This window comes from Falco peregrinus, chromosome 3 (genome assembly GCF_023634155.1).
Source record: "Falco peregrinus isolate bFalPer1 chromosome 3, bFalPer1.pri, whole genome shotgun sequence".
NCBI classification, from domain to species: domain Eukaryota; kingdom Metazoa; phylum Chordata; class Aves; order Falconiformes; family Falconidae; genus Falco; species Falco peregrinus.
The window spans coordinates 77,690,245-77,708,931 of NC_073723.1; the positions used below are offsets into that span (position 1 = coordinate 77,690,245).

At 40.9% G+C, this 18,687-nt stretch overlaps 1 protein-coding gene across 2 annotated transcripts in view; it reads right to left on the minus strand.

Moving 5' to 3' along the window:
* The window catches only part of INO80C (INO80 complex subunit C), a 31,608-nt gene extending 14,942 nt beyond the window's left edge, over positions 1 to 16,666 (minus strand). Inside the window, exon 1 of one of the 2 annotated variants that reach the window (XM_055800704.1) lies at positions 15,779 to 16,404. In XM_055800704.1, the coding sequence (XP_055656679.1) occupies positions 15,779 to 15,913 (135 nt within the window). In that variant the 5' untranslated portion in view covers positions 15,914 to 16,404. Of the gene's footprint in view, positions 1 to 15,778 lie in introns of both variants that reach the window. The other variant, XM_055800705.1, reaches the window with a different exon arrangement.
* Between the last annotated feature and the right edge of the window lie 2,021 nt (positions 16,667 to 18,687).

The following is an 18,687-nucleotide window of genomic DNA, read 5'->3' on the forward strand; positions in this document are numbered from 1 at the left end:
CTTAGGTTTTGGTAGATCTATTAATTTTTCTCGAAATATTCTGTTCCAAATTCCCTACCGCAGATGTATTGGTTTTCACATGATTTCCATAGATCGCTCCATCTGTCTGGTTTTATTTAGGGACAGGACAAGCAAAACTTGCAGACCATGGAAGCTGGATTCTTTGTTTTGGCTATTTCTAGGTAGAATCAGCATTGTGGGGCTTGGGATGGGTGTCTGTGATGGGACTAAATACCAGGTGGAATTAACTTATTATGAAAGTGCTAGTTTGAATCATCATTCCCCACCCCGGGCAAAGATTAGAACTGCATAACAGAACAACTGATATATGCTGAAGTATCATTTCTTACCTATTTACTTGTGGATTATATTATATAATATTTCTTCATTATTTTAGACTAACAGGATTTTACCAATTATAAAAAACATAAAAGAACACAAAAACAAACATTAAAAAAAAAACAAACCACCAACAACAAAAAAAACAAAAACAAAACCATAAAAAACCAAGAAGAAACATGAAAGTCAAAGATGTCAATTTGTGCATTTCTGGCATCCTGTCACTGCATACCATATCACACTTGGTGATAACTTTGCCCCAAGCACCCAGTCTGGCTAACTGAGGCAACCTTTGTATATGAAATTCAAGAAATAATTTAAATTATTTTTCCTTACTTTTGGCAGCTGATTTTCATAATCACAATAATACTACAGTGACATTCCTAATTTCATTGACAGAGTTGTTTTAACTCAGACTCGATAACGGTATCTGTCTAATTATTCCTGTAGTAGGTTACTTCTAAAGCAGCAATATCTAACTTGTAGCAACTTATTCAGCTTTTAGCTGCGTCTAAGTTCTGTAACATCCTTATGAGGCTGTGGCATGCAGCCACAGAAGAAAATGGTAATTTATAAAATCGATGGATAATACCTGTATTTTCACTAGCAGCCAATTACAGTGAATCAGAATGCCATGTGGAAACGTAGCATGAATGTCACCAGATGACAGCAGCAATGATATAAGCAGACTTTTCACAACTGGGAGTAGACTTTGAATGTCAGCTATTTAACGGAGTCCCAGCTAATACTGCTTATACTGGAACATACATTAAGCTGTTTGATTAATATATTAGCTCACTGTATAACAAGCCTGGCACAGGCTCTTGCACATTCTGAATATTTAATTCATTTAACTTTGCGTGATGACATGACAGGAGCCATTAAAACTTGAACACGTACACTCTGGCAGACAAAAATGCTGCTCTTTACATCGCTGGGAACAATTCAGAGAGAAAGGTGTCAGATGTGTTTAAGCTCAAGTTAAAATGATGGCTAAAAACCTTCTCATTACCAACGTTATTAGCACAGTGTATTTCTGAAGGCAAACTCACTGAAGACTCTAACAATGTAAGACTGAAGAAATAGCACTCTCTTGAACAAGATTAACTCTATGTCTGTGACAGAAAGCTTTGCTGGAAAGACTTATTCAGTAACATGTATAAACATGTCTTCCCCATCTGGCTGCATTTTCCTGGTTCTTGGATTCAATAGGAAAAACTTCATCCCTCTTCCTTTCCACTCACTAAAATGAAGCCCAACACAATTTCCCCAGCCTTTTCTGTCTCAGCACTCTGATACATGGTAGCATTTTAGGAACATTCTCTCTTCACAGAAGGTCCTACCTTATTTTGGGGTAGGACAAAAAAAAAATTTCAGCTTGAAAATGTCCAAATGCTAGAAAGGAAAAAAACCTAATCTGGCATATTCACAGCAGATTTTGTTTCACAGGGTACAGAAAAACTCTATTTACTACACAAAAAAACCTGAGTAGTAGCCAGGTGAAAACAGGTATTAAGTATAGTGCAGATCGATTTTCTTGATTTCAAGCAGATAGTAGGGTGGCCAAGACAGTCATGCATACAGTGTAAATTGACAGTAAATCCATTTAAATCAATGGATTGCCAACTCATCTTAAAAGACAAGGTTCCTGGTACAGGTTTCTGCTTCCATTGACATCAAAAGTAAATCTCCCAAATGCCTGATACCAAAAATATTTTTGTTTAAAATACAACATTGTCCTCAGATGCTGCTGCTGCTCTCACTCATAAAGAAGGCTGAGAGAGGGTTGTTAAAAACAAACATAACAACACAAAGCTTCAAATTAATTGTTGATTATAACTGTATAATAACAGTTTGTAATTCCACACTAAATGTACTTCACCTTCTTTTAAGCATTCCCCAGAGGACTTCTGAGTCCCAAGTCAAACTACTTTTTTGTGTGAGACTTAAAAAATCTGCCCCTCCTAAAGCAGCAGTTCTTTCCTTCTAGCTTGCTGAGTATTTCTGCTGAGCATCAAGAGTTAACCAACTACGCAAATTCACTCCAAACATATGACTAAAATTTAGAAATAATCTCACCTGTTGGGTGTATGAGAGGGAAGGGAGAAATGTTTGAAGCAGGACATGGAAAACATTTCAAGTGAAATCTAAATAAATGAAGATAATACATGAAGACACATATGCTGTCCAAAATGCAATCTGTACATCATGCTTTCAAACTTTTACACTGCTGTTTTGAGATGAGTTAAAACGTCTTACAATCCAGCTGCCTTAGAAAGGCTGAATAAAATTTTACTCATGCGCTAAAAGACTGGACTGTCACAAAGTGATGGATGGCTTTTCTATGTTCTCTGTAGGGCATTTCAATACCATAGACTTCAAGTGCTCTTGATTAAAAGGCGACATTCTCATTTAGGGTCCTGTCACTGCCTGAGCTTCAAACCATTATCATTCACCTGCACTGGTGCTTCCAGTGACAAAATGCTTACCAAAATGTATAAAATACTAATTAGTTTAGTCACTTTGATAGAGGTATAAAATACCCTAAAGCAAAGCTCTATTATGCTGCGTGAGGGTTTGAATTCAAAATTAAAAATGCAGCCAAAAGGAGAATAAGATTTTAATTACATTCCCCGCCTCTCAAACGTTTCTTGAAAACCTAGGGGAAGAAGACCTAGCAAGAACTACCTTCTTACTGGTACTGCTCACTTAAAAAAAAAAAAAAAAAAATCCAGAAAAACTCAGTTTACTTTGTTCTCTTCAAAATTATTAAACTTTCAAACACAGAAAGAGACTAACAAGCTTCAATAAAAAGCTATGACTTCTTCTCAAGAGATTTCAGATGCCAAACATGTTTTTCCATTTAAAAATTTTCAACCACTATGATAGACAAAGTTTTATAACTTACAGATATTTCAAGGAAAAAAATATTACCATTTTCTCTGAGGAAAAGCCTCAAACAAAATGTAATTGGGACACAACTGTGAATAGCTTCCCACTATCCTGGAAAAGCTTGGTTTAATTTGCATTTGCCACAAAGCTCCCTTCAGCTTAAATAATCGCAAAGGATCTCTCACTTTAAGATTTCATTTGGTGGACTGGGAATATTCCTTGTTTGTAGCATTTGACAGTTTATTAAGAAAATTGTAACTTGGACAAATTCATGAGCTAAAAGGCATGCTGAAGCAGCTCTGGAGCTAAAAATTTCAGGATATATGGAATGAAAAAGCACATGTTAGTTTGTACTCTCACCAAGGGTATAACCAAGCCCAGCTAACAGAATATTTTGATTCCCCAAGAGCAAGAAAGTCTTCTAAATTGATGGGTCTTAAGACTGAAAATGGATGGAAGCATACTACCAAAAAAAAAAAAGAATAAATCACAATTGAATTTTTAAAAAAACTGCCAGTACATTCCTTTCTCCATCAGAAAAAATCAGCTCAGTCAACGACTTCAGCTAAACCACTTCTCACAGTTTAAAATACATCATTTGATATAGAACAGTTAAGGTCAAAGTATTTCTGGAGAAAAGACTGGAGAATTACAATATGTTCATGTGCTGTTAACATCATAATGCTGCTCAGGGAGCATATCAAAATCCCTCTATCAAATAACAGGCTTCAGCCATGGTAGGAGAAGGATCCAAGTCCATTCATCTGCATACGACTGAACCAGGGACAAGGAAAGCAAAAAGATACCGGCTCCTATAGCTGACAAGAAAGCAATTCCATTCTGCAAAAAATAGTTTCCTGATCGTAGTTTATTCTGTAAAACATTATCCATTTTGACAAGAAACAACATTTGACTAACAAACAAAACCAAAACAGCATTTCTTCAAGGAAAGTCAATTAATTACTTTCAAGTAAAGACAGGGTGTAACTTTCTTCCAGAGCTACTGTTCTACCTATTATTCTTAGGAAAAACAGACCTGAATTAGAACAGTCAAATGTTACATGCAGATGTTATGGACTAACTGGTAAACAAATACAGAAAACAAAACTTAACTTTTGCATTTTCCATAATTTTTTTGCGTATTTTAGCACTTCCTTCTGCCTTGTCACTTTTCGTAGATAAGAATTCTATTTCTATTACATTTCTGCTAACTACACCTACTGCTGCCGTGACGCATTAGTAAGTACTAGCAACCATACTGCCAGCTTTTCCATTTGTGTACAGGTAGTTCAGTGTCATACCCAAACACAATGTCAGAAAGACAAATGCTGGGTACGCTGACATATGGAACATTCCACTTATAAAGCAATTGAGGATAAAAATATTCCTTCTACAAACCTTCAAAAAGTTATCAAAGGCATAACGCATCAGAGACCAGTAATTTCACTAGATGCTCCAAAGGTCTTCTAAAGAAGACAAGAAAATAACCTATACCTTAGTTTTTAAAAATCTTCAGACTACAAACGTCATCTTTATTGTTTGTCCCAAACTATAGGACAAGAATATCTGGCGGTACATTCCCTGAATATTACACCCATGTTCCTTATCTAGCAAACTCAACATGAATCATTCCTGCTTTGAATAGCAGACTGGGTCTCCTGTACTCAGCAGAACTGTAGGTGCATTATCCTACGGACACCTATGTTTAACTAGATAATGAAAAAAAAAACACCTGATGACTGAACCAAAATAAACATACAACAAATTCTAATTTAGATGAAAAAAAGGTAATGCAAGTATATCTTGTAGACTCTTTTGAGGCTGCTCAGGAGGAAAAGGGAGGAGAGAGTTGTATAGTGATGCTAATTTCAATGCAAACTTCTGAACTATTTCTGCAGACACATTTGTACAAGTAGGTGGTTGTTTACTTAACAATGTAAGTTCTGTGGCCATACACTTCACCCTGATACTATATACTGAAGCTGAAGAATGGCAGCACATCTAAAAAGTGCCAGACAGTTCAGTGTTTTGCATATAAACTTGTATTCTGACTGTCTTTTCACTGGACTTGAAACAGAACAGAACTATGAACTGACTTGACTTTACTACTACGTTAGAAATAGTGAAGTTTTGGTATTACACTCATGATCATAGGTGAGAGGGGAAAAGTAGTATTTAATATTTTGTGATGGGTTTAGCAGGATATTTTAAGAAGCTTCCCACAATGAATTATTTAGCAAATAATATATTTTGGACAGACGGAAAGGAGGAGGATAAAAAGGGCCATTCTATGGCTGCAACAAAAGGCAGTTCTGGGTGCAACAAACAGGTCTAACAAAAATGAAGAAGAGAATGGAATTTCTGACTTGAGAAAATTTAAGGTTGCTAATGTGAGATTCAAACTAGCATTGCTAGTTCTAGACTATGCAAAGATAATCAACTTAAGGAATAAGGACTTTCCAGCTAACTACTTTGGTTTGAGGAGCCTGAACACACTATGCATATGTTAAGGAGAAATGGCCTCATATTCCAGTTTGTTGATTTTAAGAGTTAATTTTGCTGTTAGAACATTGTGCTGTTCCTCCCAGAGAAAAGCAGTTCTGCTCAAACATAACCATTGTTACAGCGTGGGGGGAATTAATACTGCATAAATGCAATCATTGAGTTTTGGACTTCATTAATGCACTATGGGGAAAAGTACCCAGCTGAGGTGCCCTGACTTGCCTATGGAAGCGTGTATGACTGCTTGTCTAGGGAGAGGACATGCCTATCCAAATCACATAAATCAGACATCTGAAATGAGACAGAGGCTGGAAAGGGTCTTGGGAGGTCACCAGCCCACCTTCTGCTCAAAGCGGGGTCAAAACTGACTTGGACCAAGCTGCTTAGGGCTTTGTCCCAGCAGGTCTTGAACACCTTCCGAGGACAGAGATTCCACAGCTCTCCGGGCAACTCTCCATCTCCCTAGTTAGAAATCAATATCCTATGAAATAGGAAATACTGGTTTTATTAACAAAAAGCTCTTCTGGTCTTGAGCAGTCATATAACTCATGTTAATTACTGCCCTAATTTCTGCATGTTCCATTTCAGCGGTATTTTGCTGTAGCCCTGGTGGTTTCAGGGCATAAATGTAACAAAGTTGCTAGGCAGAGTGGTCACAGAGCGGTCATCTTTTATTAAATGTACCTGTTTATCTGGAAAATTAAGACAAGCTTCTGGATGGACTGCATACCAATACACCACGGACTCAACAGAAAGACTGTTTTTATGGCACATAACTTTCACAGAGTTTTCTACAGGGTTTTAACTCCCTCCTCCTTTCTCCTAGATTATATTTTCACAATACCCTCTCCCATCCCTGATTAATATCCCGTGTACTCTTGAGATGCCACTAACCTTTCATTCAAAGATGGTCTACTTGATACATACCTAACCAAACTCTAAGCAGTTGTTCTGTATTTAGCTTAGGAAGTTTCAAGTATTTTCAGATTTGAAAAAAGACATGGATGCTTGAAAGCTTATTTGGTTTTTCCAGCTTGTACCACTTAAGTGACACCATGCGTACGTGTAAACCTTGCCTAAATAATGCGCAAACTATCATAGGCATCTCAGCCTTTTATGCCCTTCTCGTTCTTTCCCTAACTCAGAAAAGCCCAGATCTGAGGAAGCAGTAAATGGTCCTGTCGTGACAAGCATGTTGCATCTTTATGTACACAGGGGTTGGTAGTGCTACTAGCATGCCAACACTGTAAGGGCAGAAAAGTGAAAAAAACCCTAACTTGCTTAAAACTGTTTACAAGGTTTTCACCTCTAGGCCTGTGTGGATGTTTGGAAAATGAGGTATCTTTTTAAATTAAGTTAAATTTTATGTAATTCACATATTAGACAGTTTGTGCATAGAAGTACACAGAAGCACGATATTTTGTCTGTTAATGAAAATGAAGGACAAATTATATAAAACAAATCTTTTTTTTTCTGTTTAATAAATGATAAAGGGCCAGATACGATACTTCAAGTCTCTCTTCATGTGGTAAACCCTAGCAATGGCCTGCAATGCTTTACAGAAGGTTTTTTCTTTTAATTCCCCAAAATGTTCCTTATCCAAAGCAGAGTCTTATAATTAGCAAGGACAATTTTTCTGAGTCAGCCAGCACTAACATCCTGGGGCAGGATGATTACAAACCATGTAACTACAGATATTCACCCTTCCCAGAATGATGAACTCTGCTACAGTTTAATTGCATATTAATCACAAAATAGTTTCCTTTTATCCATTTCAAATTTGTTTCTTGAATTAACAGTGATGCATTTTTATTACAACATAAATGCATGTTATTAGATGGCATGACTATGTAGCTTTTTGGTGAGAGTTTTGGAAGGAAAAGATTTCTGATCCCTGTCCGCACAACTGTATATTTTGCATTTAAATCATCATTAGACAAAATATTAAAGAGAAATAAATACCTAAACCACACAAGCAGATCATCCTGACAACTGCATTCAATATCAGACTAGGGAGTCATTCTCTTTGGAACAGACAGAACATCCATCCTTGGCTGGAGAGGAGAAAACATACCCACGCCCCCCTCCCACCATGCCAGTGGTGGTAAGGTGTGCATGGGGAAAAAGAGGGTTTGAATCCCCTCAGGCAGAGGCAGGAACTGGATCAACTTTAAGTGCAGAACACAGCAAGCACTTTTAAGGACGCATGATATAAAAAGCAAGTATCAGTGCCGTAAGTGTGACTTCTGTTCTACTTTTGAAAGATTTTAATATCTGCTTTCAGAAAGGCAGATGTTCATGGTTCTGAATCCCAAGCAGAAAGAGTTGCCTAAATCTTCAGGGAGAAGTAGAATTAGGAGTCGTCTGTAGTATTTCCTGCTAGCTTATTTTGGTGGCATCTCACAGAGTTTGCCCGAGTTTGTAAAATCAGCTAAGGCACCTAGAGACTGACAGGCAAGCAGTATGACAGCTGAAGCTGTTACTCCTCAGGTCTTCCCACAGGCAGGGACACTGGATCTATAATGAATGAGATCTTGAACTGCTCCAGTTTTCATTTAGTTTGTTACGATAAACTAATGAAAACTGGATCTATAATGAATGAGATCTTGAACTGCTCCAGTTTTCATTTAGTTTGTTACGATTAACTAATGAAATCTGCAGTTAAGAGCATCTAAGCTCGTGAAATAGCTCACTTGTAGTGGAAAAGTGGTTTTCCTCGCCAAGTGGTCCTGTTTTCTCCTTATGCTACTCGCTGATACCTGTTAGACTTCCCTGTGAATCAGTCCAGTTCACCCACGCAGCAGAAGACGATGCAGCTTCCCGGGAGAGGGGACAGGTTTCCTAACGGAGTCTTCTGACTGATGACCTCTGTCAGTGGCTGAGCAGGTCTGGTGAGTACCATAAAGCTGACTTGATGCAGACAGCAGGAGCATACAGCTGAGACTTGTGGAGGTATGTAAGACAGGAGGCGGCGAGGACTCTTTCCTTTGTAATCATGAGAAGCTAACAGATTACCTGATTGAGCCTCTTGAAGTTGCAGGTGTGCTCTGCAGTGAGGCAAGACAGGCTGCTGTTCACAACCATGAATTCTGTTGCGAGGGCCGGGTTATTTCACAACACCGAGTGTCCCAACTGTTATCGCTTTCTGCAGGTCTAAATAAATAGCTTATTTCTCCATTCTGTTTTCTTAGAATGCTTAAAAAATGTGTTCAAAATCCTCCCAGGCTACCAAATTAATATTTCTATTAGATTTTCTAATCCAAAATCCATACATTTATATAACTACTAATGCCTTGCTAAAGCAAAACCTGAAGTTATTACCTAACACAAGCGTTATGACTTCACAAAAATGTGAAAAACAGTCTGATACCTCTTTGAATCTGCAGTATCTAAACAGTTAAGTGACTCCAAGCTTTCTTATGTTAATCTGAACCTTTTAATGGACTAACTGGATTCTCAGATTGCTTTTTAGGAGCACTACCTCTCAGACAAAAACATCATGCAGAAGTACACGCATGCAGTGTTTTAGAGTGCTCTTTCTCTTTCACAAAAATAACTCATCCTATTTTATCTCCTTACAATAAAAGCAGTGAACCACCTTTACTAGCTCTCCTAAGTTTCTCATATGTTTATTATGAATCCCCAAATTAAGTATGACCATAGTAGGACTCTCCATCTTCTGTTAGCTAAAGGAGAAATTAAAATTGTCTACTAGGATAAGGGCTGAAGGGTAAAAAAGCCTGTGACACCAGCGTATGGACAGCCATAGTAAAACTCAATACACAGATGCTTTTGCCTTTCTACAACATAACACATCTGTGTTTACTTTAAATCTAAAATCTAATCACATTTGGTTGGGGGGTTGGTAACTCTGAGACTGGCGTAGTCTGGTTTGGAAATTCACATACTTTTATGATTACAGATCATCTAAAGCCTTCAATATGTGATAAATTTCAAGCAAAGCTCTCACTTTTGACAGTTTCCCTTTTAAACTAGATTATTCCATAAAAGCAATTCCCTTCTTTGAATAAAGCTAAACTTAAAACACACAGAAATTTTGCCAGATTTCCCTACAAAATCTGCTAATTGTCTTTTAATTATCATTTTTCCCCATCTGGGACTGGAGAGATTCTGGTTCTTTAACAGATTTGACTTCAAATGTGCAAGTGACAAAAACTGGTACCTAGGCATAATCCTGGCTTTCACTAATGGACTGCCTGAAAATAAGCTGGGTTTTGGGAAGAGTACAAAAACCCGGTGGAAGAAGAGATGCTTACTACTTCAGTGATTTACAGCAATTACTTTGTAGCAGAAAGTACCTTTGTGGTTAAGTGGGACAAGAGATGTAAGCCTGCAAGTTCCGGAGATTTTCAGTGCTCTCTGCTCTGGTGACATGCGCTGTATGTTACCTATCTGTGGGACAGCTATCCCAATTTAAACACTACCTGCTAAAAGTCTCATTAAGACATGGCAATTTGTTTTAAACTGGCTGCTAGTTTTGCAGGAGCAAAGACTTGGGTAGGGCTGTGAATAAGTGTGTAAGGAGCTGAACTCACCTCAGCAGTACCACCAATAACTAGCAATCGACTGCACCATATCGTGGTATCTAGACTTTATCCAGTGAGAGTGTCATTTAAATCACTTTAATTAGGTTTGAGTTACCATCCCCTGGAAGCACATTACATCTTTTAAAGATACCATTCCAGGCAAGCAGCAGCTTCAGACTGGTACTGCTTCATTCATTAAATTAATATATTTTCAGTTACTGTCATAACCTTAAGGGCTGAAAGATGTTTTGTTTTGTTTTAAAAAAGCATTGCCTAGAGCATAATGATGTGATAGTTTTTTAATAACTGGCAAATATGTACGTACTTACATCTCCCTACCAGCATGTTGTATCAGGGCCCTGCTATCTCTTTCAGGTCAGGTGGATTGGTGAGAAATGCAGCTTGTTTATTAGGTTTCCAGCTACAAAGGAAAACCATGCTTTTCTGCTACAGGAAGTCTTATATGGAACAGTGTTATAATAATTAGAATAAGTATAGTGTTATAGTAATTGGAGTAAACAAGGTCTGAATTTGTAAGTAGGTAATTTTTAATTTCAGATTAGAAAGTTATTACACTATGATGCACTAAAAGAGGTACTTGTCCCAGAACATGGTGAGAGCAGCAGTTCAGCTCAGTACTTGTAGTGGTACTCACCAATTCTGTAGTTAAACTCATTCTCCTCAACCTCATTTTTCAGGAAATTACAGCCAGATCAAATGGACTTTTTAAAACAAAGTTATTTTAAAATTGATCTGATGATTTCCTACTTACAGTGATAGCCTTGGTAAAATAGCATAACAGGAGAACTGATTAAATTTACTGATGCTTTAGAGTCCAATTGCATGCTATTTATGTACTAGGGTAAACTCTGTCTTCAGTGAACAGCTTCTGAGTACATAACAGTAAACATGTTAATATGTATATATTTAAGTCTTCTTGATGAACTTACAGCTGTCTATCAGAACTCTAATCTGATTATCTTAGTTTATGATATAAAACATCAGCATTCAGTTTCATTTGAAATAAAAATGGAGTTCTAAGTGTATCTTAGATTCCCTCCTTTTATTTTCACTTTGTGCGTGAGAGGAGCTTATCTAAGAGGATGATAACTTTAAACCCGTTTTTACTTTATCTTCTAATATTGTTGTAGGGTTTCTGGTTTTAAGCATAGAGCAAGAAATACAGAAAGTGTTAGGTATACATATGAGAGCTAGTTACATAAAATGGAGATTGCCAGTAGTACTGCCACAATATTCATAATTAGAGGTTAGATCAATATATTTAATAATTTAATTCTTAAATACCATTGCAGAAGTTCAGCCTTTATTTTCTAAATGGTACCAAGACCTGCTGTTGCTACAGTGATGGAGAAGAAGGAAGCAAAAAGGATTCTCTTTGCATTTCTGTAGTTTACAGGGCAGTTTACATCAACTCAGAATGTAAGGCAAAACATGATGTCATTCTCAAAGCGTTTCCTATACTTCATCATTTAAGTCTGAAGCTGTTTCACAAATAACGTAAGCAAACATACATTTACCATAATACTTAGCGTATTTTCTCTCTTTAATTGTTCTCTGACAAAATCAGAGTCATTTTTTTTTTGCCCCCCAAATCATCTCTTATCTCACTGCAAATGTTATCTTTAAAGCTTGCTAGCTGTCATGGGTACACATTTTGTTTCACCAATTACATATTCATGTAGAATATATTCTTAAAAGCTTCCTGTTGCTGTATGATCTACAAAATAATGGTGTGAACATTAAGGTAGAGGAAACTGGTGCCATTTTAAGATCAGTGACAAAGATTGTATCCCAGGTTAAGTGTTAGCAATTAAAAAGACTGGAGACCTGGAGGCAAGTCTGCACAAGAGCCAGCAATGGAGCTGAACCAGCACAGCAGCTATTGGGGATCATTGGATAAGGACATCTAACTGAACAGTGCTGCGTAAACCACTAAACAGCACTGGTTTTGAGACATGAATGTTAACATTTAATATACATAATAATCTTCAACATTAAAGATCTTCTGCTGCAGCAAAGACAGGTATTTTTCAGTGGCACAACTGCATGGGAGGAGTATTTGTGTAATGCTAACAAAAGTGATGTAATCAATTTGCAATCATGCTTTCCTGTAAACTCACTTTTAATTTTACATTTGGCAAATACTGGCATTATATCCAAAAAGCATGTGTCTCCTTCTGTAGACATGACTGACAAGCCCTATGTGCTTCCAAAACAAATATGACTTAATACCTTTGGGCTTATACAAAACGATGAAGAATGGTTTTTGGTAATGTTCCTAAAGTGTATCTTAGACAAAGTAGCAACTCCTATGTTTGAGAAACATAATCAAAATTGGGTTTATAAAAATCCGTATACTGTGTGATAATTGTGCCTTCTTGTAGGATACACATAGTTACTCAAATTAGTTAATTACATCACTATACTTAAGCAAATTCGTTATATAGAAAAATAAACACATTTTTGAAATCTACTTTTTTACCAGAGCAGCATGTCTTTCAGGGTGAGCACTGTGATAGCTACTTGTGACATAAACCATATGAAAGGAAAATAAACTATGTGATCTGTGGAAACTATAAAATCCCCTTTTTGTTTAATATCATAGTGATGGAATATGGAATCACAGATGTGGTTAAATTCACAGTAGGACAATGTGAAGTATATTTTCATGTAGGCCAGGCACAAGGTCTCAGCAGAAGTACCAGTTAATATAATGAGTCCCCAGATCCCAGGCTGACCCCTGCAAATAGTTACAAACCTCTCAGTAGGGATCCTCTTACCTACAGTTTTCTAGTTAACCAAGGAAATAATTCACTGTTTCTCCATCTGTTTCACAATGTCAGTTTACTTAAAATGGAAACCATTCCCTGCTGAGCTATGGCATAGTATATTTGACTTCTGAAAGGCTGAAAATATGCTGTAAAAGGCTGTTAAAAAATATCAAAGGGGTTAATTAGGAAAGTGAACAGTCAAGAGGACTAACAAGTGCTACCTCCAAAGCTGTGCTGAAAGTGTTGTGTATTAAAGGTGTGTACCTATCAGACTGTCAGGTGAATGTTACTTCTTTGGAGTTAGATAAGTAAAATAAAAATCCCATAATGGCTGGATACACACTATACAATATATTTGGAAAAAGTATTTAAAATTCATGGACGATCTAGGTCCTGATTGGCTGAGCTACTTAAAGACTGGATAAGTTATAAAATAGAGTGATAAGTGCTTGTTGACTGGCTATATTGTGAATAGCTCAGTGGACTACAGTTATTGAGTGTTTCATTGTCATAGGTTTCCTTATCCAGAAAAACTAAATTATTCAGCAATTAACTAAGTACTTTATAAGGACATTTGGAGATTAAGATGAAATAAGGTACTGAAGAAGAAAGTGCCCAGCGACCAATGTTTCTAACTCAAAAAACATGAAACCCCCATTTATTTTCTGTTTCAACTGGCTCGCTCCAGAGCTAGTCAGCAACAATGAATGTGATTGCTAGAAGATCAACGAGCTGTTTCTTCTCCCATTCCTGAGGTTACACATTTTCTGAGACTAATTTTTTTCTTTTCCTTACGGGATTGATCTGCACTGCTGAAGTCAGTGAATGCGTATGCTGACTTAGACATAATGTAGAGAAATTACTCCTTTCTCCACTGAAATCACTTGTGAGAAGAATTGCAAAAACTGTTTATCACACACTATGAAAACCCAGTTTGAGTATGAAACCATGGATTGCCTCATAACACTGGAAACCGTCCACAGGTTTAAGTTTGGTGTGACATTCAGAAAACAGTTTTAGAGGCTGAAGGCTTTGGGGAAGTTCTTAAAATACAAAAGATTTATTTGCATTTACATCATATATATAATGTTTTATATCTGTATACACACGCACACACACACGTGCACACATGCACAGAGCAGTCCTCTCCATGCTGAAAAATCTAGACTGTTACCTCTAGCAGACCTTGAAAAAGTTGTCAAACGTGATCATGCCAGGCAGTAATTTTTCACACTTGCAGTGCACTTTAACTACATTAATCACTGTGGCTCATACTCCCTCTCCCAGGGATAAGGCCACCAGAAAAGAAACTATGTAACTGCCACCGGGTGAAAACAAGTGTTACAAGAGCATCATTCAGAGTGAGGAAGGGTTTGTGTCTGTGCTCTGAAGTGTGCACAATGGCTTTTAATTGTCTGGAGAGAAGATCTGCTGAAAAACGCTGAAACATTCCCCTGATCAGATGGCTCGTGTGAAATGCAAACAAGCAACCTACTGGCAGTAGGGCATACTTTGTAGCTGTGCTACTGCTATAGTTAATGAAATACTGCTCAGAAGAATCATTTGGGGTAGGGGGGTGGGGCAGGGGAGACTACTATTTTTTCCAGCCTTTTTTTGACCACTTTAGCTACTCAAGTCCTTCTAAAAGAAGTAATTCAAGACATGCTGCATCTGAAGTCTATACAGGTGTCATATACACACTGACTCTGAACTTCTCCAGGGACTTAGTTTTGGGGTATGAGATGCTACCTCATGATCAAGAGGCAGATGTCATCAGTTGGGGATGGGTCTGCGGAGCTGCACATAAGGGCCACACGATGCAGAAACTGAAGCTGCACTACCCGCTGCAACTGGGAGTAGGAGGTTAGGAGAAACTCATATTAATAGACCTTCCCCCTCCCCTGACCCTGTTCCCCAAAACTCAGGCTCTGAAGTTACATCTTCACCTCACATTTAACCATTAGGTCCACTCAGCTCAACTGAGAGAAGGCCGTAACGCAAAACTGTATTTAAGCCGCACACCACAGAACTAGCAGCTGTTAAAAAGTGCTCCGAGCGTTAGTCCCTCCTCTGTGACAGATCCACTACCTCAAATTAAAACCATCACAATGCACAATCTGGGCGTTGTGCACGCCGGTGTACATGCGGCGCTCGGATATGTAATATCGGTACAAAGCAAGCTACTGAAGGCAAAGGGAAAAAAACCTAACAGCTGCAAATGGGTTTGGTCAGAGAGCGCTGGCACACACAGCACACCGACCAGTATTTCAAACAGAGCTTTAACTGCACCTCGGGGTTACGCCTTGCTGCTTGGCCGCACCCCCGGCTGAGGAAGGCATGCGACCGGCTGCGCACACGGAGGGGCCCATCACCCCCTCGCCGCGGGGGGAATGAAGGGAGAGGCGCGGAGCGCGGCCTGCGAACGCCCGGGAACAAACCGCCAGCCCGAGGGCCGCCAGGGCGCCCCGGCCCCGCGGCAGGCACCGGCGGCCAGCCCCAACCCGGAGCTGGCGCGGAGGAGGCGGCCGGGTGGCAGCAGCGGGCACACGGCGACAGAGGGCGGAGCCCGCCGGGACCACGCACCGCCCGGGGGGCGGGGATGGCCACGCGGCCCCGCGCGCTCCCGCCCGCATGCGCGGAGGGGAGGGGAGGGGAGGGGAGGGATGTCGCCGCCGCGCCCGCGCCCTGCCGCCCCGCTCCCGTTACCTGCGAGCCACCCGGCGCCGTCGCTTTCTTTTTCTTGGCAGGGCCGCTGCCGGTGCCTGGGCTCGCCGGCCGCTTCTTGCTGCGGGGCGGGGCGCCGGCGGGAGAAGAGGCCGCCGCGGGGATCAGACTCGCCATTGCTGCCCCCTCCCCGTCCCTCCGCGCCCGGGCCGAGCGCGCCGCCGGAGCAGAACCGGGCGGGAGCGCGGCCCCTCCCCCCGCCGGGCGCCGGGCAGCGCGACGCAGGCGCAGCGGGGCGCGGGCCCGGGCCCTGGCTGGCGGCGCGGCGGGCGGGCGGGCATGCGCAGTAGCGGCGGCGGGCCTGCCCCTCCCCCGCGCCGGGCCTGCGGAGGGTGGTCGGGGGGGCGGCGGGCGCGGGGGTTTGGCTTTCGCCGGTGAGGGGTTTGCACCTGGGGCTGCGGGCGCGGTGCTCTGGCAGCTGGGGCGGACTTCGCAGGAAGCCGCCCGCCTCCTCACCGCAGCTCGGGCCCCGGCGGAGGGCTGGCGGCGGCGGAGCGCGGCCCCGGCCGGGCCCCGTGTGTGGGAGGTGACGAAACGCGGCGAGCCTCGGGTGTGCCAGCCCTTGGCGGCAGCGGGCGGGCAGCGCTCGCCGAGTCCCGTATGTCACGGAGGCCTTGGGGTCGTGCAGTGCACAGTCATTTGGGAAGTGTGAAATAAAAACCTGTAAGACTCGACTGAATATACAGTGTGGGAGATGGGGGGACCTCGCCTCGCCCGCCACAGCGTGAGCGCTGGGGTATGGTGCCATGTTTGCAGGCAATGGCTGTCTTAAGCCTGCCCGAAGTGAGGTGAAGTTTATGTCGAACACTTACAGACTGCAAGAAAGCTCTCTGAGTCTCCAGTGTGCCAGCTTTTCCCAGTTGCCTTGAGAGAGCACACAGCTGGTTTTAATTGCTCCTTTCAGTTCTAAGACCATGACCTTTGAGAAGCCTACTGGTGAGTGTTCTATGTGACTGTCCACACTTCAGCTGTGATCTTTTTAAATGCAAGTTTCAAGTAATGACAGTTGTCACTAAAGATCTCAAAATATGACTACAGATAGCTGATAGTGAATGTATTGCTGGGTAATTCATACTGTTACAGATTTGTTTGGTTCCATTCTGTTTTGACATGACCTGGTCCAGCAATTTTTCCTCTTGTTGGAATCTGGAGTTATTTTGCACCAGAGCAACATACTGAAACAGTGATGATTCAGACTGTGCTCCAAAGCGTTTTCACAGGCCTCTTGCTGTCTGTGCTGTTTCATACCCTAGCCCAGAGAACTGGTTGGTGGTAATATGGGGTGCAGGCAGTTCTCTAGCCGCTTGATAACTAATAAAACTTGTTTTAGCATTTTTATGCTTGTATAGACCTGCATTCAACATACGGTCAACTTACTACTATACCTGTTTCAGCTGCTTCTATGCAGTGCCTGACTACTGGGTTTCTAGTTGCAGCTGTATGAGATCCTGCCCCAGCGCATGCCTTGTGGAAAGACAGAGGTCCAAGAAGTTGATACTCAGGCATAAAAATTAGGTCACGTTTATAGACGGTGCTGTAATGAGGACTTAGCTTGGTCACAGTAGGGGTGCCCGGCAGTGCTGTGTAAAACAAAAGCTTTGAAGGTGGCCTGAAAAAAAGTTGAAGACAAAAGCCTGGACTTCCAGGCTATGTTCCAGGCACCTGTGTATATAGCACTAAAGCAAGACAAAATTTGCTTGCCAGGGTTGTAAGCAAGACCTTAGACCTTATACAAACATCCAAGTTCCATCTCCTTCCCAACTGTAGTCACTGTCTTTCTGTCTGAGCACACAGGCTGGCAGCAGCATTGCCAAGCTGGCTTGGTACATGCGATTGTATTTACCCTTAGTGATTGTTTTAGGCTGATGTGTGCTATGCAGTATGTTTCTTCTCACTTCAGATGACAGCCTCCCATCACATGCTCAAGATGGTGATCCGAGTTTGTAATTGGCAAGGGCACTGGGAATTGCAGGGGAGTCATGTCTCCTGACAAAGCCAGATCTGCTTTTCTGTGCGTTCAAAGCATTGTTCTTGTCTTACTCAGCCTTTTTTTCATTCCCAGAGCTACATGCCATCTCTTTCCCATGCACATGCTGTGTGCTCAGCTCCCAGGCATGCCCAATTAAAAAAGAAAGCATACCTTATCATAGGGATATTTTTACTGAGAGGAGCATCTTCAAGGCTGCTGCAAAGTAGATGTTGCATGTGAATCATGCAGAGAATTAAAGTGCTGCATCAGTGAAAGTTTTTAAATAGCACTTAGCCAGGCATTCTCTTATCTGTACCCATTTTTATCCATCAGTTTACTAAAAACAAAATTACAAGGCCCGTGTGTATTGCAGCAATACTAAGTACAATGCAATTTTACATGGTACCAAATGCTTTACAATCCCAGAAGGCCTACAACTCATTGGAAAATAGCAATAATGGCAGTGTAAATGGTGAGAGTGTCTGCAGGAGATGAGTAGTAGAATGAGGGATGTAGGAAGGGCTATGGAGTTGCAAGGCTGCCTTTTCCCCGCTTCTTGAGTGGTTGTCCACACCCAGCCCTGCTGAAAATTAAGAGATGGCATTCTGGTGAGTAAGTGCAATATATGTCTTGCTAGGTTCCTGTTACACACTCCAGTGGGCAGTTGCTTTGTGAGATGGATGAGGGCTTGCCTGAAGAAGTGCAAATGGCAATTGCTAGTCTGGCTTGGTGTGACCTGGCTTTTCCTGCTCTTCATTCTGAACCTGGCTCAAGCTGAACACCATTTCCCTCACTAGTACTGCAAGGTCTATTTTTTTTTTTTATATGCTGCCTTGCTAACAAGACAATTAAATACAGCTCAGCAACAGACCTGCATACTTTGTGATGTGAGCAGTTACCCACCTGCCTGTTAGTAATAGTC